Source organism: Felis catus, chromosome B2, assembly GCF_018350175.1.
Source record: "Felis catus isolate Fca126 chromosome B2, F.catus_Fca126_mat1.0, whole genome shotgun sequence".
NCBI classification, from domain to species: domain Eukaryota; kingdom Metazoa; phylum Chordata; class Mammalia; order Carnivora; family Felidae; genus Felis; species Felis catus.
Genome location: NC_058372.1, coordinates 41,074,633 through 41,098,288, shown reverse-complemented (window position 1 = coordinate 41,098,288; position 23,656 = coordinate 41,074,633). Strand labels below are relative to the sequence as shown.

General features: G+C 50.9%; 1 protein-coding gene across 2 annotated transcripts in view; it reads right to left on the bottom strand.

Annotated features, from left to right (window-relative positions):
* Nucleotides 1-701: 701 nt before the first annotated feature.
* Nucleotides 702-23,656, bottom strand: part of PTK7 (protein tyrosine kinase 7 (inactive)) — a 62,899-nt gene continuing 39,944 nt past the window's right edge. For both annotated transcript variants that reach the window (XM_003986191.5, XM_045057589.1), the window contains exons 6-20: nucleotides 23,169-23,317; nucleotides 22,654-22,920; nucleotides 20,315-20,448; nucleotides 20,045-20,180; nucleotides 19,765-19,884; nucleotides 18,120-18,269; nucleotides 17,854-18,004; nucleotides 17,628-17,755; nucleotides 16,204-16,407; nucleotides 15,303-15,458; nucleotides 14,445-14,677; nucleotides 13,413-13,493; nucleotides 3,436-3,587; nucleotides 2,181-2,359; nucleotides 702-1,682 (exon numbers count right to left, since the gene is read on the bottom strand). In XM_003986191.5, coding sequence (XP_003986240.3) covers nucleotides 1,522-1,682; nucleotides 2,181-2,359; nucleotides 3,436-3,587; nucleotides 13,413-13,493; nucleotides 14,445-14,677; nucleotides 15,303-15,458; nucleotides 16,204-16,407; nucleotides 17,628-17,755; nucleotides 17,854-18,004; nucleotides 18,120-18,269; nucleotides 19,765-19,884; nucleotides 20,045-20,180; nucleotides 20,315-20,448; nucleotides 22,654-22,920; nucleotides 23,169-23,317 — 2,401 coding nt within the window. In that variant the 3' untranslated portion in view covers nucleotides 702-1,521. The remainder of the gene's footprint in view (nucleotides 1,683-2,180; nucleotides 2,360-3,435; nucleotides 3,588-13,412; nucleotides 13,494-14,444; nucleotides 14,678-15,302; nucleotides 15,459-16,203; nucleotides 16,408-17,627; nucleotides 17,756-17,853; nucleotides 18,005-18,119; nucleotides 18,270-19,764; nucleotides 19,885-20,044; nucleotides 20,181-20,314; nucleotides 20,449-22,653; nucleotides 22,921-23,168; nucleotides 23,318-23,656) is intronic.

The window sequence follows — 23,656 nt, the reverse complement described above, 5'->3', positions numbered from 1 at the left end:
AAAGGAGCAAGAAACCAGTTGAGGGCCCTCAACAAGGGCATCAATGAGACACCGAGCACCAGTTCTTTGCTCTGTTCTACCTGCTCTATCTCCCTCCTAGAATCTTTTTTTTTTTTTAATTTTTTTTTCAACATTTATTTATTTTTGGGACAGAGAGAGACAGAGCATGAACAGGGGAGGGGCAGAGAGAGAGGGAGACACAGAATCGGAAGCAGGCTCCAGGCTCTGAGCCATCAGCCCAGAGCCCGACGCGGGGCTCGAACTCGCGGACTGCGAGATCATGACCTGGCTGAAGTCGGACGCTTAACCGACTGCGCCACCCAGGCGCCCCTCCCTCCTAGAATCTTAAAGGGACTCAGAGACCTGAATCAGTTATTAATTCCTTCTCCAATCCTGTTCTAACTTGTCCCCCCACCCTGCCTCCTACCCTCCCCACCTGAGCATGAGGATTAAGCCAGCCAGCAAAGAATAAGTAGTTGGCAGTCAGAGGGCAACACAGGGTCACACAGACAAGAGGTGGCCTTGCATCCTCAACCCGTATTCTAAACTGCTCTGCAAAACAGAGACAAAGACCTGTGTTTACTGGTTATTCCTGTCCAAACCCCACTAGACTTCATGAAGGCATGTGGCCGCTTCTGATAAGTGACAGAAGAAGGGACACTATCCATGGACAACGGCATGGAATGAGCATCGGAAGCAGGTTGTAAAAAAGGCTTCTTTATTGAGAGCAGCGAGTGTTAAAAAAAAACAACAACAAATAAACAAACAACAACAACAACAACAACAACAAAGGTGTGAGGCAGGGGTGGCCCATCCTCCCCACCTCCTCCAGGGCCCACCCCTCCCTCCCATGCCCCCCACCCCACGCTGCAAGTACATACAAAAGCCGCCCATGGTGCATACAAAAAGGGCGGGTTATATAGTGTCAAAAGCTCCTGAAACTCCTTCATCTGCCAGGCACTTAGGATGAGGAAAGGAGAGAAGGGTGCGGGGGAGGCATGGGTCTGGGTCAGCGTGCACAAGTCCACGGGCTGAGGACTCACTGGTGCATCTTCCACAATCCTGGCACAGACCCCAAGGTAGGCCCCGTGGACTAGAACAAGCCAGGAAACTTGAGTATATTAAAGAACTCCCCTCAGATCCAGCTTAGCCCTCCCTGGGCCAAGTTGGCAGGTGACTGGCAGAACTGAACCTGGTTAAGGGAAGGAGACCCAGGCCAGAAACTGGGGTTACCTGAGGCACCCACACTGTCCCTGATGGGAGAAGGGGGGGCAGAGAATGCTGCCCAGCTCAAGGCCCTGGTCACTCAGTCTGGGTCTGAATCAGCCTCCCCAAGGGCTGAGGATGAGGAAGAGGAGGAAAGCCCAGGCCCTGCCCAGACCTTAATAGTGCCTGTGGTCCCAGGGCAGGGCCCCTAGGGACAAGGAAGACAGGGATCTTGCCCATCATGCTGTGGGTGCCCCTCAAGAGGTCCTCCCCTGCCCACACCATCCTGAGGCACGGCCTGCCTGGGCTCCTTCCTCAAGGCTTGCTGTCTGCCGGGTTGTCTCCCAAGGTGTTGGCGATCTCACTGAAGGAGGGCCGGTCCTTGGGGCTGAGGGCCCAGCAGCGCTGCATCAGCCGATAGAGCTTGGAAGGGCAGCCCTCAGGCTGAGGGAGTCTCGCCTTCCCAGCCTGCAAGTCTGTAGGGAAGATGGCCAGTGGAGCATTAGTCGAAACGTTTAACCACCTGTCTGACTCTGTGAGGCCTGCAGTTCCCATAAGCAGCCACATGAGGGCAACTCAGGGTCAGGGGCGCTTGCCAGTGGTGGGTGGGCACTGACTCAAGGAGTGTGCAGGAAGTATCTTGCAATCAAAGGTGATGATTCCCCTGGTTTGGCCCCGGGTCTCTCTGACTGGTGGGGAGAGGGTCCATGCCGCACGGGAGGCAGGCAATGCACGAGGACTGAAGTGGGGTCAATGGGCAGGCATCAGAGTAGCTGGACTGGGCACTGGGGTCAAAGACTATTTACCAACCAGTATATAAATATTAATTAGTCTTTCAGCTGGAGTGGCCATGCCTGTATACCTGCTAACACCAGCCCTGAGAGGTGAGGCAGGCTTAGTCAGCCCCAGGACCCTGAGCAAACTCTCCACCTGGAGAACATCTGCAATCAACCTCTGGAAACACAACTGCCTACCTGCCAGCACTTCATCATCTGCCTGTCCACCATGGGGCATCTCTCCATGGGTGAACACTTCCCACATCAGCACGCCAAAGGCCCAAACATCAGACTTCGTGGAGAAATCGCCCTCCAGGATGGCCTCGGGGGACATCCAACGCAGCGGCACCCAGGCCTGGCGGAAGTGGTAGTACTCACTGTGGGAAAGAAGCATACACAGGGGTGGGGTGGGGCCTCCCCTGCTCACTGGGTAGAATGGGGGACACGGCCTGGGATCCCAACCTCAGCCCACGTCTGGGTCTCATACCCAGGCTAGAAGCCTATTTTTCTACATCAAGGCCCTCAGAGAAATTGGTTAACATTTATGCAAAGCATGGGGGTGTGCTGGATGAAACTTGGAGGCATCCATGTGGGGTCTGAGGGTAAAAATTTGGTTAAGAATCAAAATTTGCCTAAATGTTAATGTTTTTAAAAGCTAACAATCGGGGGTGCCTGGGTGGCTCAGTCGGTTAAGTGTCTGACTTTGGCTCAGACTGTGATCTCAAGGTTTGTGGGCTCAAGCCCTGCGTCGGGCTCTGTGCCGACAGCCTGGAGCCTGCTTCGGATTCTGTGTCTCCCTCTCTCTCTGCCCCTCCCCCCACTCATGCTCGCGCGCGCGCGCGCGCGCGCGCGCGCGCTCTCTCTCTCTCTCTCAAAAATAAACATTATTTTAAAAATTAAAAAATAAATAATAAAAGCTAACAATCATATGCATTTTCTGTTTAAAAGAAAACGTGAAAAACAACACATTACATGGAAAGAAAAGTTGAAGAGCTTTACTAGTGATAAACCAATCACGACTAAAGGAACAGCCAGACGGAACTGTGGTGACTCAGAGCCAGGGGGAAGTTCCCTGGAGAGACTATAGAGTGAGTGCACATTCCAGAGCAATCTCTGGCTGTGGCTGCTGAGCTCCAAGTCTTAGGCTTCAAGATAGCAATTACTGAACTTAGGAAGTTACAGAGGGAACCATACGGACAGTGAAATTACATATAAACTGTTATAAAGCTATAAAAAAGGTTCATAATGTTTTATAGAGAGAAAACTTACAAGCATCAGGGACCTGTGGCCCACTGGCTAAGAAGCCTGTTACACCTTTGGAGAAAGGATGGGGAAACTCTGTCCCCTCCCAAGCCCTCCAGCTTTGGATCAAGCAGACACTAAGCGCTTTCCCACATACCCCCAAGCCTCACCTGCCCTCTGGCCCTCACCACCCCGACCGGTGTCCTTCTACCTGTTGTACACATCCTTGCTGAGTCCCAGGGCCGACACCTTCACCTGTCTCTGGGCGCTGACCAGGCAGTTCCGAGCGGCCAGGTCCTTGTGCACAAAGCGATTGTTGGACAGGTGCTCCATGCCCAGGGCCACCTGGGTGCACAGTGACACCTGCAGCGAGAAACGGGCCTGTCAGAACAGCCCAGGACTAGAGATCAAGGCGACCATCCCCGACACAACCCTTGGTGAGGTCTCAACGCCATCACTGTGACATGTAGGGAGCCCTGAAGCAAAGACGCAACAGCCTCGATTTCCCTCTCTATAAAATGGGGATAATAACAGCGCCTGTCTCACTGGTCTGTTAGAAGAACTGCGTTAAATGAAATTAAGCTCTTGGAACCACTCTGACACAGAGCAGCTGTTAGATTAGGTTAAGTGGCACACGGGGCAGGGAGAACACATCCATATTAACCACCTGTTGAGTGAAACATAGCTGGACAGTAATCACAGCTTACATGTTTGTGGGTTGTTCCTTTTTTACTTCAAAATTACATAATTTCTGCTAGTTGTGCTTAAAACAAACAAAACAAGAAATATGCGTGTGTGTGTGTTTTCTGTGCATGTGTGTGAATGTACATACACATGGGACTGGCTGCCTCCAAGCAGAGGAGCTGGGGACTAGAGAGTAGAAAAGCCGGGCAATCTAAATATTTTTAAATTGTGAATTGCATAAGCAAACTTCATAAAACATACATATACTCCCACAAATTAAAAAGCTCACACTCAGGTAACTGTCACTAAGTAAAAACAAAAACAAAACCCGACAATGCTAGCATCCCAGAAACCCCAAGGGCTCCTTTTTAATCATATATTCTCCCTCTCAAGAGGTAACTCCTATCCTGCCTCTTACAATAATAATCTCTTGGCTGTTCTTTATAGTTTTCCCACTTACACATACATTCATTCCTAAACCACAGAATTCAGTCCCGCTGAACAGATAAAGTTGGAAGTACTTTTGGGTCTTGATTCTTTCACTCAATATTGTGAGATCCATCCGTTTTTGTGTGTGTTTGTTTGCGGAGATCACTGTACTTAGTCCTTTTTCACCATAAATACACCACAATTCATTCATTCTACTGCCAATGGATATTTGTTTTTCTCCAGTTTTTGGCTATTAAAAACCGCTGCAGGACATCTGGGTGGCTCGGTGGGTTAAGCATCTAACTCTTGATTTCGGCTCAGCTCATGATCTCATGGTCCCGAGATTGAGCCCCGCATCGGGCTCTGCGCTGAGCATGATGCCTGCTTAAGATCTGCTCTCCCTCTCCCTCTCCCTCTGCCCCTTCCCTGCTCAGGTGTGTGCTCTTTCTCTGTCTCTCTCTAAAAACAACAGTGCTGCTATAATTGTTCTGATGGGTATACATGCTTGAGTTTCTTTAAAATACTGAGACACTGGTCACAGATTAGGAGTATCTCTAGCTCTACAAAATAATGCCAAAGTGTAAGAGAGTTGGGGATATTTTTCACTGATCTCCTTTTTAAAATGTCGAGCCATGGGGGCGCCTGGGTGGCTCAGTCAGTTAAACTTCCGACTTCGGCTCAGGTCATGATCTCACAGCTCACGGGTTCGAGCCCTGTGTCAGCTCTGTGCTGACAGCTTGGAGCCTGGAGCCTGCTTCGGATTCTGTGTCTGCCTCTCTCTCTGCCCCTCCCCCACTCATGCTCTGTCTCTCTCTCTCTCTCTCAAAAAGAAACATTAAAAAGAAATTTAAAATAAATAAAATGTCAAGTCATGTGTATTATTATTATTGCTATTACTATCATTATTGTATATAATACATTACTTAACATATTAAATGGAATCACAATTAAATTATATTAACATTTAAAAAGTATGTATCGATGGACTGGACAAGTATGGAGCACGTGGAGCACTGGACACCACACACAGCTGGGTGTTGGTGGAACAGAACAGGCACAGCAGGGCAGCGGTCCCGGTGAGAGAGCAGTCTAGAAAGGAGATGAGAAGTGTACCTGCAGGAGGCTGCCACCACCAGGGAGAGGGTGGCCCATGCCAAGCAGGAAAAAGCAGAGTATCAGGGGAGTGCTTGTAAAGACCCAAGGCCCCTTCACTCTGTCACCTTATATTCAAACCCTGGGCGAACCCACTGGGGATGCGTATGACCTGTAGCATTTCGTTGTATATAAAAACAAAGCAAACAAATGAAAAGAGGTCCCTGGGGGAGCTTATTTAACAAGTTACTGGCCAGCTGTGTGTTTCTCCTGGCATACAGGCTCACTCTCAGGATTCATAAGGGAGAAGTCACCTACCATGTAATACAATCAGAAGAAATGAAGATAAGAATGCTGCCAGTAACCAATCTTATCAAGGAAATAAAAATCACGGCCTGGTGATACCGTTTTACATGTATCTGACTGCAAAAAGTCGAAAGTCTGCCACTTATTTCAAATTGTTCAGGAAAAAAAATACATAAAAATAATATCCGTGTATGGGGCGCCTGGGTGGCTCAGCCGGTTAAGCGTCTGACTTCGGCTCAGGTCATGATCTCACAGTTCGTGGGTTCGAGCCACGTGTCAGGCTCTGTGCTGACAGCTCTGAGCCTGGAGCCTGCTTCAGATTCTGTGTCTCCCTCTCTCTCTGCCCCTCTCCCATTCACACTCCATCTCTCTCAAATATAAACATGAAAAAAAACTTAAAAAAAAAATCCACGTACCTATAGCAAGAGATTGATAAAGCCAATGGGGCAAAATGCAAATAGTTGAACCTGGGCAAATGGTTTGTAGGGGTTCCTTGAACTATTCTTATCCTCTTTTGAGTCTGAAATATCAAAACTTACCAAACATATACACACATACACATGCACACAAATGAAAAATAACACTAAGTAAAAGCAGCCCATGTGTGGACCAATGATGACAGTACGTCTTAACCAAAGACCATGGTCAATCAGCGTCTATGTTCCTGAAGTTCGGAAACGAAAACAAGCGAATGGGAGCGGTAGAGGGGCTGCTGGTGCAAGAAGGAAACCACCGAGCCAGAGAGAAGGGCCTGGGAACATGCTGAGCACCTGCTGTATGCCAAGCCCTGAGTTAGGCTGGCCGCCTCTCCCGTGTACACCCTGCAGTGTGGGGCTCATCCTCAGCTTTACCCGTGGTCCCCTGCAAGGCTCTGTACCCAGCCTAATGCCAGAGCCCAGCTCTCTCCCCAACAATACAGCTGCCTCTCCTGGCTCATATCACTGGTAATGCAGGCACGGGAAGGGCTGTCTACCCATCAGCAAGCCCGGGGGTGGGGTGCTGGCTACAAACTGACCCTTTAGCATCCCTGTGGCTCCAAGCGGTCTCACTGGCCTGACTCCCAGGGTCACAGAAAGGCCGGCAGAGGACGAAGCCTAAGCACCAAGAGGGGGTCACTCCAAAGACAGATCTCAATCTGTGTGCACTGGCGAGTGACATCCCTGTGGGCCCCACTGCCTCCACTGGTGGTTTGCTAACTGTAGTGACAACCTATTAGTAGGTCATGAAACCAATCTAGTGAATCATAACGGGCAATAAAAATTTTTAAATGGAATGAGAAATATCAGAGTATATAACACTTAGTAAAGGTAAGTATCATTCATAAAACTTTTTTCATTAAAAAAGTACATACAGGGGCGCCTGAGTGGAGCAGTCGGTTAAGCGTCCGACTTCAGCCAGGTCACGATCTCGCGGTCCGTGAGTTCAAGCCCCGCATCAGGCTCTGGGCTGATGGCTCAGAGCCTGGAGCCTGTTTCCGATTCTGTGTCTCCCTCTCTCTCTGCCCCTCCCCCGTTCATGCTCTGTCTCTCTCTGTCCCAAAAATAAATAAAAACATTGGAAAAAAAAAAATTAAAAAAAAAAGTACATACACATGCGTGTGTTGGCTTGTGATACAAATGTGCTATTTGCTACTGTCTCAGTCAAAAGTTTTAAAAACAATGGTCTATATACAGATGGCCAATAGACACATGAAAAGATGCTCCACATCACTCATCATCAGAGAAATGCAAATCAAAACCACAATGAGGAGCGCTTGGGTGGCTCAGTTGAGCATCTGACTCTTGATTTCAGCTGGGGTTGTGATCCCAGGGTCGTGGGATTGAGCCCGGTGTCGGGCTCTGCACCAAATGTGAAGCCTGCTTGGGATTCTCCCTCCCAATCTCTCTCTCTCTCTCTATCCCTCTACCCCTCTCCCCGACTTGTGCTTTTCTCATTCTCTCTCTCTAAATAAATAAATCCTACAAAACATACAAGATATTACCTCACACCAATCAGAACGGCTAGTATCAAAAAGACAAGAAATAACAAGTGTTGGCAAGAGTGTGGGAAAAAAGGAACCCTCATGCACTGTTGGTGGGAATGTAAATTAGTGCAGCCATTCTGGAATATAGTATAGAGGTTCCTCAAAAAACTAAAAATAGGGACGCCTGGTTGGCTCTGTTGGTAGATAGAGCAGGCGACTCATTTTTTTTTTTTAATGTTTATTTATTTTTGACAGAGAGAGAGACGGAGCATGAGCAGGGGAGGGGCAGAGAGAGAGGGAGACACAGAAAGCAGGCTCCAGGCTCTGAGCTGACAGCACAGAGCCCGATGCAGGGCTCGAATTCACAGACCGTGAGATCATGACCTGAGCCGAAGTCGGACGCTCAACCGACTGAGCCACCCAGGTGCCCCTCATTTTTTTTTTTTTAAGTTTATTTGAGAGAGAGAGAGAGAGAGAGAGAGAGAGAGAGAGAGAGAGAGAGAAAGCAAGCACACGAGCGGGGGAGGGGCAGAGAGACAGCAGGGAGCGGGGCAGTGGGGGAGGGGCAGAGAGAGAGCGCGGGGGAGGGGGGGAGGGGGAGGGGAAAAGAGAGAATCCCAAGCAGGCCCCACACTGCCAGCGCAGGGGCTGACGTGGGAGTCGAACCCACGAACCATGAGATCATGACCTCAGCCGAAGTCCCAGCCAAACCCAGGCCTTAGCCAGAGGCCCAAACAACTGAGCCACTGAGATGCCCCCAGAGCATGCAACTCTTGATCTTAGGGTTGTAAATTCAAGCCCCATATTGGGCATAAAGATTACTTAAAACAGGGGCGCCTGGGTGGCGCAGTCGGTTAAGCGTCCGACTTCAGCCAGGTCACGATCTCGCGGTCCGGGAGTTCGAGCCCTGCGTCAGGCTCTGGGCTGATGGCTCAGAGCCTGGAGCCTGTTTCCGATTCTGTGTGTCCCTCTCTCTCTGCCCCTCCCCCGTTCATGCTCTCTCTCTGTCCCAAAAATAAATAAAAACGTTGGAAAAAAAAAAAAATTTAAAACCTAACAAAATTAAAAATTCAGTTCCTCAGGAGCTCTTGCCACATTATAAATGCTCAGTGGCCACGTGAGGTTAGCGACTCACTAGAGTCGGACAGCACTAGACAGAAAATATTTCCATCACTGCAGGAAGTTTGGTAGACAGCACTGATTCAAACCAGCACCAGACTGGACTGATCTATATATCCAATATATTGGCTGACACTGCATATGCAGAGGTGCTGAATCAGGGATACCATCAAGAGCTGGGAAAAATCTCAGGGTACCTGGGTGGCTCAATCAGTTAAGCATCTGACTTCGGCTCAAGTCATGATCACGCGTTTCATGAGTTCGAGCCTCGTGTCGGGCTCTATGCTGACAGCTCAGAGCCTGGAGCCTGCTTCGGATTCTGTCTGTGTGTGTCTCTCTCTGCCTCTCTGTCTGTCTGTCTGTCTCTCTCTCCCCCCACCTCCCCTGCTCGTGCTCCCTCTCTCTCAAAAATAAACACTAAAAAAAATAAAAATTAAAAAAAAAAAAGAGTTGGGAAAAATCTCATCTTTTTGGTGTATTTCCCTTAACAAAATAAAGACACAAAATCCCCAGATAGAGTCAACCAAACACGTATAACCAGTGAGGAGAGTTGAAGAAGTCATGTGAACAGGTCCCCAGGATGATGGAGTCCCCTGTGGGTGCACAGCCCCCCTGTGTCTTCAAGGAAAAGTAGAGGCCACCACACACTCCCAAAGTTGCCCCCAGACTGCCATCCTCAGAATGCCCCAAGTGCCACTGGTGGTAAAAGGGCGAGATGAGAAGTGGTCGTGTCATTAACAACCAGACTCTATCTCAGGCTTCAAAACTGCAGGGCATTGTCCAGCCTTGCCAGGTTATCTGTACGGGACAAAGGCTTTTGTTTCTACTTTCTTACTTACTTAGAGAGAGAGCAAGCACAGTGGGGGAGGGGCAGAGAGAGGGAGAGAGAATCTCAAGCAGGCTTCGCACTGTCAGTGCAGAACTGTGAGATCAAAGAGGCACCTGGGTGGCTCAGTCGGTTGAACGTCCGACTTTGGCTCAGGTCATGATCTCACAGTTCGTGGGTTCGAGCCCTGCGTCAGGCTCTGTGCTGAGAGTCAGCTTGGAGCCTGGAGTCTGCTTCAGATTCTGTGTCTCCCTCTCTCTCTGCCCCTCCCTGACTTGCACTGTCTCTCTCTCTCTCTCTCAAAAATAAATAAACATTAAAAAAAATAAATTAAAAAAAGAACTGTGAGATCATGACCTGAGCCAAAGTCAGACACTTAACTGACTGAGCCACCCAGGCGCCCAGGGACAAAGCCTTCTGTAATGTGACTTCATCAGACTAAGCATTCCCCCCAGCCTGCTCTCTCTGATCTGGCTCAATAGCTAAACAATCTGCTACTAGTCAAGGGAAACACAAGACAGTGGACTTGGCATGGTGACTAACTTGCTATCTTTCCAGAGCGGCAGTGCTTCTGGAAATGCTGGCTAAATGAGGACAGTAAAAGGGAATTCTGTTAGGCCCAAGCCGATTAAGTGTTTCCTTACCGCTGGGCAAGATGCCATCAGATGGCCACAGGATTGATTTCCAAATACTGTTATAAAGGCCTGCTCTTTGGTAAAGACCAGACCCACTCCTTCCTTTCCAACATGACAGTCTCAGGGCTTGCTCAGGTTCTGGCTAACCCTTCATGACAGCATTGTGCCATTCTCATGCTACAGCATCTGATTGCCTATACTGTTGTCCTCGAGGTGTGCTAAGCCGACCCTGTTCCTCATCCTGTCATTAGTCTGCAGGGACCCAAAGAGAAGTCACAGGTTACAGTTCCCTGACTTCAAAATCTCCATCATCTCATCAGCTACTCGAACAAGCATTACCTATAATTATGCCAACACCCAGGGCCCGTGTCTGATTTCTGTCAGTGCTTCACTGATATCCTGAAATTCTCCTGGGGTTCTCCCCAGCCCCCCCCCCACACCAACTAGACACTCCCGTTCCAATTCTACCTGGCCGTGGGAGCACCCTGCCTACCATCCACCTCTCTTTAAAAACTTAACTCTTCCTCCTTCCATTCCCCTAGAACCCTAGGAATATAAAGTGATGCAGCGGTTCAATAGATTATTATTAGCACAAGAAAGTGTCTACAAGTTTTAGTATACCTTTCCTAAGAATTTTCATTTTCCTGGAATCCCCAAAAAGCAGTATTTTTCAAACTACTGATCAAGCCCCACATGGGTCTCAAAATCAATTTAGTGGGTTAAAAAAAATAGGACAGAAATTGTCAAGTGCATCAAATACAATGTTTGGAAAGTTTAACTTGAGTTGTGTGTGTTCTTTTTAAAAAAAAATTTATCTATTTTGAGGTGGGGAAAGGGAGATGGGCAAAGAGAGAGAGAATCCCAAGCAGGCTCCATACCAGCTGCCAGTGCAGAGCCCGATGCAGGGCTCGAACCCATGAACCATGAGATCATGATCTGAGTTGAAACCAAGAGTCAGACACTTAACCAGCTGAGCCACCCAGGCACCCCTATGTGTGTGATGCTATTTGGGGCATGATGTAAAATGCATTTCTTTCTTTTGAGAGAAAGAGACAGAGCTAGAGAGCGAGCACGTGCACGTGTGCACGAGCAGGAGAGAGGGAAGAGGGAGAGAATCTTAAGCAGGTTCCACACTCAGCACAGAGCCCAAGGCCCAACCCAGGGCTCGATTCCATGACCCTGGGATCATGACCTGAGCCACAATCAAGAGTCAGAAGCAAAACTGACTGAACCACCCAGGCGCCCCTAAAATGCATTTCTTATAGGGAATCCTGACAAACATTTCAAAGCCAGTATCCTATATACCAGGACCTCTTGAACTTTAATGAGCTTAAGAATTTGCTGGAGAGCCTGTTTGAAAAATGCAGGTCCTCAGACCCTATCCTCAGATATTCCTATTCTCTCCATCTGAGGTATGGTCAAGAAACCTACAATTTTTATTTTACGCAAAACCCATCTCCCATACGATGCAGAATATTGTCCTTGAAGAGTGTGGAACCCAACTTATTAAAGCTCTCCATCACATTTAAGATGCTAGGGAGGAAAAGTGGGGGACAGATCTTTAGCACAGGCTGTGAGGACTTTCAACCAAAGAGAGTCCCTCAGGTCATGTGACAGAGGTAATTGACTTCCTGTCCGCTTGCCTACATCCCTATCCCAAACAAACCTACCTGACTCCCCTCTTTCCTGAAGCCATTCCCTTCCTGCCATTCAACTACTTCCTCTCCTTGAGAACTGAACTCAAATTACTTTTCTACCAGGAAACCTTCTTTGTTAACCACACCGTCTGTCCACCTAAAGGATGCATGTCTTCGATGTCTCTTCATTTATGTCTGTCATTCACTTCCCGTGTAGTACCTGAAGTCTATAAGGCACATGCCATATTCATTTTCCCAAGCTCCCTTACTAGATCCTAAATGCCCCAAGGACGCCTGGCAGTTTCAATTTTGCAGCCCCAAGGGCCCTTAGGGCCATGACTGGCTCAGTAAAGACTCATTGGCTCCTTGCATGTCCTGATTTGTGAACTCTGGGGCCCTGACATCCTACTTAGGCGGAATAGCACATCCTGTCCTGTGGCTTTCCATCTACAGCCACTGCAGACAGTTCCTGCAGCTTGAGAGGTGGAGACAGGGGCCTGGTATCAGGAGGTCAGCTCTGGGTGACCGGGGGCCAGGTCACTTGTCCTATGTGGGCCTCGGTAAATTATGAGGAAGCCAGCCTGAAGGGTGCAGAGCCACTTCCCCAGGGGTGGCCAGGGTCCCGTTCCCCTTACAGATCAACCAGCCATACCTTTCTTTCTTGCCCCTGAATCTGTGACCTGGGTCAACCTACAAGGCAAGGAATGGTCACCTGGGAGGGAGGGCCCTAGCAGTCACTGCCTACCTGCCCTGCACTGTGACTGGTTTATGAGGTGACTCTGCCATCAGCTTAGTAGCAGAATGCCCAGTCCCAGGGAAGGAGGCGGATCCATTTCAGAGGGGAAGGAAGGAGGCTGTGGGCAGGAAGAGCTGGGCCACAGAAGGTATCAAGGTATCGTCTGAGGAGGGCAGGGGGCAGGAGGCAAGCTTTCCCTGCTTCACTGTTTCAAGCCAGGTCTGCTCCACCATGGGGCCCCAGCCAGGGATCTGTGCCTGGAAGGCAGGAAGAGAACCGGAAAGAAAGGCTGGGAGCCCACAACCCAAGTGAGAGCGAGAGTGTGAAACCACAGGGAGTGAAACACGGGCAGCCCTTTCACAGAAGAGACTTCCACACTCAGAGGCTGATGAAACACTCTCGGGGCCACACCCTGCCCTGCCTGTCCCCTTTGCGGCTCCTCCAGCTCAGTGTTCACTGCAGGGGCCAGACATACTGCTCCAGCAGCAAGGGCCAAGAGCAGCCCTTCGAGATGAAGGCACCACAGCAACACACAGGCATTTGGTGGCCATGTGATCTGGGACAAGTCACTTAACCTCTCCAAGCCCCAGGTTCTTTATCTACAAAATGACATCTGTTTCAGAGGACAGTTGTGATCACAGAGATAACACACGTAAAGTCCCGCCTGGTCCACAGGGAGCATTCCGTCAGTGGCACCTCTGTTATGATGACTGCCCATGATGCTGGCCCACCCTTGGGGACCTCTCCCGCCCTGTCCTCACCTTCTGCTTAGTGCTGAGGGGCTGTGACTTCAGTTTTTCATCCTTGCTCTGGGAAATCCTCAGGAATTGTTTGAGGTCTCCCTGAGGGAAAAGCCAAGCATCGCTGTCAGGTCAGAGGCCAACTATTATCTCCAAAGCATCAAACCAAGCAGGTGCTCACAGAGTGCCTACCTGTGCAGGTGAGAAGCCCTGACCTGAACCTCCACCCCCACTCCTTTGCAGGAAGTCCAGTGGGAATTTAAAAATATATAGAAAATGGCTCTTAGAAGCTCTCTCAGTCAGAAAGACTGGGGGACTGCCATTCCTACCCTCAGGGGAGCTGCAAACAGGTGGGTGACAAAGCCCCTGCCCTCAGGGAGCCTCACAGACCTGAGAGGGAACCCCTGTCCCCCAGGGGGTTATTATCTGATAAACATAGGGAGGAGGGAAGGAACAGCAGCAGCAGAAACATCCATAAAGTACTCATAAGCAGCTGCCAATGGAAAGAGAATTGCTCCTCCCCTTCCTGTGAGCTGGGCGAGGGTGTGACAAGCAGCAGCTTGAGGACCAAGGGAATAAGGCTTAGATCGGTCGGGGGGGAGGGATGCACAGTAAGAGGCATAATGGGACATGGCAACTAAGGTGGGAAGAGAAGGCTGGCAACTGGGCTCACACCGGTGCCCCAGATGGTACGGGATGCCAGGAAGGAAAACCAGTCCTGCTAAGTTTATTCCTAAAGGGTCATAAGCCCTGGAGAGAAGGAAAAAAGACAAACCAAAGAAAACCCAAGTCAAGGAAGAAGGCCTGGAATGCATCCATGTGGTGCACAGAGGGAGAAGCTGGGAAGAACCGGGGACCAGACCCCCAGGCATGGGGCTGGAGGACAGGAAAGATGGACAGGCAGGTGTCAGAGCTGGCAGGGACCGGAGGCTGAGTGTCTCAAGGAGGCAAGGGCAGGCAGACGGAGACCAGGTGAGAGGAGGCTCCCGTGGTGTCCCACCCCCAGCCAGAGCCCTAGACTCCCAGGTCCCCTCCCCCCGCAGCCCAGCGTACCAGGTCCACGTACTCCAGCACCATGTAGTGGGGTTCGGCCTCCCGGCACAGCCCCAGGAGCCGCACCACGTTGGCATGGTTCAGCTTCCCAAACATCTCGAACTCCCTCCGGAAATCCAGCTGCTGCTGCTCGTCCCGGCTCTGCAGGCTCTTCACAAGCACCAGGGTCTCCGCCACCCCCTCCTCCAAGCCCTGGGCCTTGGCCAGGAACACCTCTCCAAACTCACTTTTCCCTGTGGGTGCAGGTCCAAATCCATCAGCTGCTTTCGCCCAAGCAGAGGAGCCTCTGACTTGGGGAGGTGCCTTGCCTCTCACAGAGGGAAGCCTTTGCTGTGCCCCACCTGGCTGGATGGGGCGCTGGCCCTGTTTGTGCCGTGTGACCCTGAGCAAACCCCTCCCTACCTCACGCTGGGCTTCACAGTCTCCAATGAGACTGTGTAAAATGTGTAAAATGAAGGGTAGAATTCATAACCAGCATTTTCCAAAGGAAGGCTCGTCTGAGAATTTTAGGTGGCTCTTGATAAACAGGTCAACAGGTACAGGTTTTAATGTACACTCAGAAAAAATTTAACTCCCACAGATCTGTAATTTCTCACATTTTCTCCTAGAACAAAACTAACTCCTGTTAAGTTTTGTTTTAAATCAGTTAATCTAAAGGAAACGTCAAGTAATTAATGTACAGGAATGACCACAACTGTGGAGGTGAGGCACGTACAGGCATTGGGGACACACTGCACTTATCTCCCCTGTGCCTCTCGCCCCCTGCTCCAATGTCCTAAGTTTTAGGGACTTCAGAGCCGCCAGCCCTAACCTAACCTCAAGACAGAAGCAAGGATAGTTGTGACCAAGGCAACGCACCCAGTGTGGTGATGGGCTGTAGGCTCGTCCTCGGGAAGTGCATCTTATCACTGGTGCTATGGCGTTTGTTGGTGGCCGCAGGGCCAGAGCCCAAGCTAGTCAAGGCCACTTCCTCTTGGATCTCCGCTGAGGGCTGCCCATTCTGCAAAGGCCCACCTGAGGAGAAGGAGCATGGTGGGGGGGGGGGGCAGGGGGAGGGGGTATCAGGATGAGACCAGTCTGGCCACCATGGGGACCTCACTCCTCTCCCCCAAACCTCCACTTCCGTCAAAGTGGGTCCAATCATGGTGTCCCACACAAAAAGGCCAGTCCAACTGATGAACTACTAACTGATGGGGAAGGGGCGAGCAGGCATCCCTTAAATCATAACCACGTGTTGAGGCAGCTGATCACAACCTCGGAAACAGAACAAAGGGTACAAGTCTCATCTGAACCACTGGTCCCTGGACACTACGTTGACAGAAGTGTTTTTGCTTTCGTAGGGCCTCCTCCGTGCAAAGCCCTAAACAGGCACAAAGGGGAAATCAGAGTGAGGGAGCCCCAGGCCCTGCTCCTGAACACCTAAACTGATGGGGAAAACCCAGGAGAAGGGAAACAGACAGACTGGGAGACAGGATGTGCAACAGAAACGTGAATGCGTATACTAATTGCATCTGCGGTTTAGTAGTACACGGAGAAGGCAGGGAAACACAGAAGCTGGCCCGGAAGCTCCAGTGAGGAAGTCTTGAGCCAGGTTGCTCAGACACCGCGGCCCTGGGAATGGGCCAACCCCAGGCTTCCAGCTAGGGGTGGGGCAGCTTGGCTAGGACCCAGGCTGCCCAGCGCTGCAGCTCTCTCTGTGGCCGCAGGAGGGCGCTCAGCACCTGCACACTGGCACCACCTCCACACCACCGCCCCTCACCATTGAGGCACTCCATCTCGGGCTCCTCGCCCTCCGGCTGCTTCTGAAGGCGCTTGGCCTTGCAACGCTTCTTGCAGTAGAACATGAGACCCAGCACGGCAATGATGTAGGCCACAGCAGCGCCCACGGACAGCCCAATGGTCTGGATCATCTTGTACGGGGGAGGGCTGCCCAGGCCCTCTGACTCCTCCAGCACCGGCTTGTCTGAGAGACACAAAGAAGGGTCTGGGCAGGGGCCTGTGAAGCAAACCCGGCCCTACTTCTCGACTAGCCCTTCCCCACCCTCCGCAGAGACAACCTGACGACCTCGATGGTCTGGCCAAACCAGAAAACCAGGAGGGGTCACCACTGTCACTGGCTTTAACCAGGGCTGGGTCCTTGGGCCCTACCAAGGTCATAAAGAGTTCTGAAGGACATGAGGCCAGTGATTCCCAAGCTGGTGTGCATCTGAACATGAGGCTAGGAACACACATTAAAAAAAACACATCTGTCAAGAGGTCAACACAAACCTGCACTATTGCTAATAAGCTTCCTACGTGACTTGACATCTTGAGCCAGGCCCTGAAGAGCAGCATTTGGGAATTTCTAGTTTGAGACACTGCCTGACACAGAGCAAGTTCTTAAAGAAATGTGTTTATGGAAAGGATCTTCTATTCCAGTGAAAGAGAAGCCAGGAATCGTTAGGGAAACTGAGGGAGAGAGGGCTGTGGGGGAGACGATGCAAGATCCCCTGACTCCTGCCTCACACCTAATGTTTCTACCAACGGGCCTTATCACTTCACTATTTCCCATGTAAGTTCCACAGAATATTTTGTCTAGAAAAACAGTTCTGCTGCTAAACCACAAAAGTTTAAGAACTTCTTGTTGAAACCACTCTCATCTTACAGATACAGAAACAAGCCCCTAGAGAGGAAGTAACACCTCTAAGGGCATAGAGCTGGTTAGCAGGAGAGGCCAGATCTGAACCCCAAGAGTTCCTGACTCTAGGCAGAACCTTTTACCTGACACATCATCCTCTCTGGGCCTCCAGAGCAAAGGAACCCTTTCCTGCTGTCCCCTGGCCTGTTCCCCTCCCTGCCCACCCAGATATACGTGCGGCTGCTGCAGGAGACCTGGGAAGAAGCATTTTAGGACAAGAGTACCACCCCCATGCCTCTCCCCAAGTTGCGTGCGTGTGCACGCACACACACACATACACAAACACGCAAACACCAGCTGCGGCATGTGAAATCAACAACGGCCCAGCTCTAAGCAAGGAAGCTGACACTATGCCATGGCATGGTGGAGGGGACACCACTGAATCCCAGCCCCCAACACAAAAATGGTTTAAGTGTCTTCCATATACAGGGGATGACAATGAAAATAAAGAGAAAGAAGTCTGGCCCCACAACTTCCTGTGCAGGACATCCCTCCCCAGCACATACCCACAACATAGAGGGGAGCCTCCGTGTGTTTGATGTTGCAGCTGTTGCCTGCGATGCAGGTGTAGCGGCCTGAGTCCTCAGGGGCCACGTCATGGATCACCAGGGAGCCATTCTGGAAGATGTGCATTCTGCCAGGAGAGAAGCCACAGCACTGCACACCTCGCCAGCTCCTGGGCAGACCGGCCGCAGGAGAGGTGCAGTAGGTAGGGGAGGGAGACGGCCCTACCTAGGTCCCAGCTTGGTGGGATCCAGGATGCGGTCTTTGCCCTTCCACTGGATGAGTGGCTTGGGGTCTCCTTGGGCCTCACACCGTAGCAGGGCTGTGTGGCCCTGGTACACAGTCGTGCGTTCTGGTTCCACCTTGAAGGTGATGAAAACTAGATGGGAAGAGCCCAAAAAGGTGTAGGGAGCAGTGAGCAATGGGGCTGGTGGGGTGTGGGCTGCCCCATGGGGCCTGCCAGTCCCAGCCCCAGGGCCCTGCCACGGTCGCACCTGCCACAGTAAGCTGGACATGGGCACGGATCTGGCCCTGCAGCCCATTGGAGGCGATGCAAGTGTAGTTGCCGGCGTCATCACGGGTCACCCTGGAGAAGTGCAAGGTGCCTGCATTGTCTGTCACCCACTCCGGGAGGCTGCTTCCATCTGCAACAAAGGGAAAATCACAGGCTTGGCCAGAGTCACGTGGGTGACTGGCAATGCGCTCTGTCACTCACCTCTACTCAAAATCATGCCATTGCTCCTGTCTACCCACAAAGTCCAAACTCCTGAACCAGGCGTTGGGAAGCCCCCGTTACTTACTCCTTCCCCAATTTTTCAGTCCTACCTCCTTCCACTGCCCTATACAACATTTCACTTTTGCAAAATTGACTTCTAGTTGGGCCCCAACTCTGCCCTGTTCTCATCCTCACTGCCTGCCACTTCTCACTCCTAGAACCCTTTCCTGCTCTTTGCCACCATCCAGGCTTCAGATCCACTTAGAGCCCCACTTCCCACAGAAAGCTTCCACCAGACCACCTGAGCAGGGAGAGCCCACTTCCTCCTCGAAAGCTACAGTCTTACCCTCTCATTCACACTACTCATGGAGATGTAAAAGCTGGTCCAGCCCTCTGACAGTTTAGCAATCCATGGTAAGGGCTGCAAAAATGTGCATACCCTTTTATACGTAATTATTCCATTTCTGGGAATCTCTCCCAAAGGAAATAAACCCAAATCCAGAAAAAACTTTGGCTTAAAGATGTTTATTGCAGCAATAAAAAGAGAGAGAGCGAAAGCAGACAGAGAAGGAGAGAGGGGAAGAGGGAGGATGGTTAACAACCCAAATCTCCAATGTTTAGGGAATATTTAAGTAAATTACAGTGATTCCAATCATCAGAATATTATTACAATCATCAAAACCAATGTTTATGTATATAAGTATGTGGAAATGCTTGATAACATTAAGTAAAAAAGGGTATAAAATTACATAATTAAGTGGGTCTTCTTTTTCTATAGCGAGCAAAACTTACTCATGTAAGTTTAATAAGTGAAAATTATATGTTTAATAAAATTGCTATGTACAAACAGAAAGATACACATAGAAAAAGAAAGGGGAATACACCCAAAGATTATGGATGATGGGATCCTGCATTTTTCCTCCCAAATTTTCTTTTCTTTTCTTTTTTTTTTTTTTTTTGTTTTTTAGAGAGAATGCATGTGGGGGAGGGGCAGAAGGAGAGGAAGAGAGAGAATCTTAAGTGGGCTCCACGTTAGGCACAGAGCCCAACATGGGGCTTGATCCTACAGCTTTGAGATCATGACCTGAGCTAAAATCAAGAGTCAGATGCTTAAATGACTGAACCACCCAGGCACCCCCCACTCTGAAATTTTCTAAAGGGACCCTTGTCTTGTTACTTTTATGTCCCAAAGTAACACAAAGTCTCACTTTTGAAAGTGAGAAGGAGGACTTGTCTAAGGCCATAACCCGACCTCGGGTGTGTCTGGCTCCTTTCTTCCTAACTGGCCTAAAATTGGTCCCACTTTTCTGGTTTTTCCCACAATGCCTGGCACGGTGCTGGATTCTCGGCTGGTCCTCAGACATGCACACATCTGACAGTAGGCTGTCCTACCTGCCCCCACCCCATGCCCACCTGGTACCCACCTGCCCGTATCCATTTAATAGTGGGCTTTTCTCGGCCTGTGGCTGAGCAGGGCACCGTGGCCTCCTTGTCAAACTCCATGCACTGCTGCGGCCGGGGTGGCGGTGTGAACTTGAGTTTTTCTGTGTCAGTAGAGGGAGGGTGGGTGAGTGGAAAGAGTTGGAACTGAGGCAGCTGGAGAGGCCAGGGCAGGCCTGAAGATCCGAACCCCTGCTGCTCCTTCCTTCCCCTTTGCTCTCCTGCCCACTGGGCCAGGGGCTCTCTTCACTCACGTGCACTCACCCAGCACTTGCACACGGGCTTGGGCCTCGACGCTGCCGGCTGGGGTGCTGCTCACACAGCGGTACCACGTTCCATCGTACACCTCCACGCTGTTGATACGCAGGGTCCCGTTCTTGGAGACTTCGAACCGCGAGTCCTGCGGCACGCATTATGTGACTATGACTCTGCCCACAGCCCCACAAGCGTCTCCCCGAGGGCAGTTTCAGGGGAAGGAGTGCTAGCCAGGTGACCACAGTGCCCTCTCCCACCAGCAGCAAACCGCGTTCTCACCTCTGAGATGAGCATCTGGTTTCTATACCAGACGACTGTGGGTTTTGGTGTGGCCTGGGTCAGGCAATGCAAATACCCTGGCTTGCCCTCCTCCAGCTGGCTGTCTTGGGGCTTCTTCAGCCATGTGGGCACAGCTAGAAGTACAAGGAAAAAACAGAAGACCAGTTAACATGTTTGCACAACCAAAGGATCCAATCCTTGAAAACTCTAATAGCACACTCAACCCTGAGCTCAGAAGCCCACCTGCTCTGGTGAAAACTGCATCAACTACTCCTTAGGGAAGGTCTATGGGCAGCACCTTTTGAACATCGTCTTAGTTAACAGTCACAATAAACCCCCTCAGTATGTATTCCTATACCCATTTTACAGCTGAAAAGACAGAGGTTTAAAGAAGGAACAGTGATGTGCTAATACCTGATAGAGATAGGATTCAAATCCCTGGTCTACAGGACTCCAACACCCTTGCTCTTTTTATTACACTGGAACACTCCAAGGCCTGGTCCTCGGATCCCTGGTGTGTTCTAAATTTTTTTTAATGTTTATTTATTTTTCAGAGAGAGACAGAGACAGAGAGCAAGCAGGGGAGGGGAAGAGAGAGAGGGAGACACAGAATCCGAAGCAGGCTCCAGGCTCTGAGCTGTCAGCACAGAGCCGGATGCGGGGCTTGAACCCACAAACCGCAAGATCATGACCTGAGCCAAAGTGGGACCTTTAACTCTCTGAGCTACCCAGGTGCCCCCCTGGTCTGTTTTAGCCATACTTGTCCCCTAAATGATCTCAGCCAATCTGTGGCCTTCAATGCCATATGAGCAGATGATTCCCAAACCTATACCTTGACTCCTGACCTCCCCCCATACAAGCTTCAGACTTGCAAATCCAACTGCCTACTGCCATCTCTGACTGGATATCCAACAGGCCTCTTGGGTTTTCTATGTACAAAAGTGAACAAATCATTTCCCCCAGAACCTGCTCATCCCAGTTTCCCCTGTCTTGGTCAACATTGCCACTATGCAGCCAACAGTAGAAGCCAAAACCTAGCCTTGACTTCCCTCTCCACAGCCTCCCATCACATCCATTCTACACAAACCCTATCGACTTTGGCTCCAGAAACTCCTGAATTTGACCATCTCTCTCACCTCCACTGCTACCACTTCTGTTCCAGGCCCTTCAACACTGCCCCTGGATGATAACACTCATCCACTAACTGGGCTCCCTGTTTTGACTCCTGCCCCTAACATTCTGGTATTCTCAGAACGGCTAGAGTGATTTTTTGAGAATGTCACGCTCCGACTCAAAACCCTATAAGGACTTCCTGTCTGACTTGTGGCAGACTGTTTGCAAAGATGACTGTAAACAGTTCTTCCATCCCTTGCTTCTTTGTAATGTGTTGCTGCCACTTTCCCCACCAAGAGCCAGTCTAGGGGCGCCTGGGTAGCTAAGCTGGTTGAGCGTCCAACTTTTTATTTCAGCTCAGGTCATGATCTCACAGTTTTGTGGGTTCAAGCCCTGCGTGGGCTCTGCACTGACAGAGCAGAGCCTGCCTGGGATTCTCTCTCTCTCTCCCTCTCTCTCTCTCTCTGCCCCCCTTGATTGCACTGTCTCTCTCAAAATAAATAAGTAAACTTAGAAAAAAGAGAGAGAGAGAGACAGTCTATTTCTCTACTGCCTAGAGTCTATGTGGCCGGTGACTTGCCTGGCCCAACACAGAACACGGTGGAAGAAACACTGAGCAACTGCTAAGCTGATGCCTTGAGAAGTCTTCCAGGTTCCACTACTGGCCTCTCGAACCCCAGCCACCATGTGAAGAGGCTGGAGCTGGCCTGCTGGAGCCGCCACAGGGGAGACAACCAAGGCACTCTGGTAGATATATCCTCTGTCAACTTCGAAACATGCGAATGAAGCCACCGGGGACCAGCCAGCCACCAGCCAACCTATCAGCTGACTGCAAGTAACATCTGATCTTTCTGACCACCTTGTAGGGTAAGTAGTGGGTTATGGATGAGGAGCCTGAGCCCTGGCAAAGCAGGTGGCTTGCTACCCATCGCTGCTCTGTGCACCGGGAAAAGAGTGGGACCTGGGTCTCTAGACTCCCAATCCTTTGCTCCTCCTTTCCAGCCCAAGGGTTGTTTTTTTGTGTGGGCTGTCACCCCGACTTCTGTGCCTGGCTCTCCACTGTCACCTCCCAGCAGCCAACGGAATCCCAAGCAAGCAAGGTCCAGAGTCGAGAGGGCCGCAGGTGAGCACCAAGGAAGCCTCTGTACATCGCACCCAGAGAGCAAGGCCTCAGGGGACCTGGGCTCCCCTCCACCTTGCCTCACCCCTCAGGGCAAAATGCTCACTGGCCACAGTGATGTTGACATCCTGTCGCCGCTGCCCAGCCAGGTTGGCTGCGTGGCAGGTGTAGACACCAGCATCACTCTCCGTGGTACTGGCAAACACCAGCTCATGGCCCTCCTGGAAGACCCTGCCACGGGTGGGTAGCCGGACTCCTGCATGCTCCCACCACACACTGGGCTCTGGCAGACCCTGGGGGGGCAAGCAGGCCACACGCTCCTCGCTGCCAGCTGTGAACACCCGTGGCTCAAATGGTGGCATGTCTTCAATCTCTGCAGGGATGGGAGCAGGAGGCAAACAACCCGATTACTGTGGGTCTCAGGGTACCTCATGTGGTCCCAGGGCAAGCTTTTGGCCCTTTCCAGCTCAAACCCTCCCCTAAAACACTGTGTCTCCTCTTCCTGCCCCCAGCATCCTCTTTCTCTCTCTGCACTCTGGGTGGAATCAGGAGCCTAAATCTCTACGTGCCAACGAGGTTGAAGGCGGCCCCCACCTCAGCACCCTAGACCCAGGGACCTACCTGCCAGGTGAAGCGTGGCCTCAAGGACGACAGGAGGGCCCCTCTGCCCCTGGCCAATGCAGCGGTAGACCCCTGCGTTGCGGGGCCGGACCTGGGTCAGCAGCAGGGACCCGTTGGCAAACACTGTGGCTCTGCGGAGGTGTGGGGGACTACAAAGAGGAGAGAATGCTATTTGGAAGAAGTGGCCCCACGGGCATCCTTCTGGAAGGGAATGAGATGGAACCCCATGCTGCAATGGTCAGAGATGTAGGAAGGAATCAGCCAGGAAGAGGACAGGGATAAGGAAGCCAACATGTTATACCGCTCTGCATGTGTGTGTGTGTGTGTGTGTGTGTGTGTGTGTACATGTGCATGTGTGCACTCACTCACGTGTGTGTGTGGGTGTGCTCCACCTACAGGAGACTCAGCTCTCCGGGTGGCAAGGTGAGCAACAGTGTCAGTGAGAGACAGTGAGTCATCAACAGCATGCACCTGGAGAGACAGAGGCC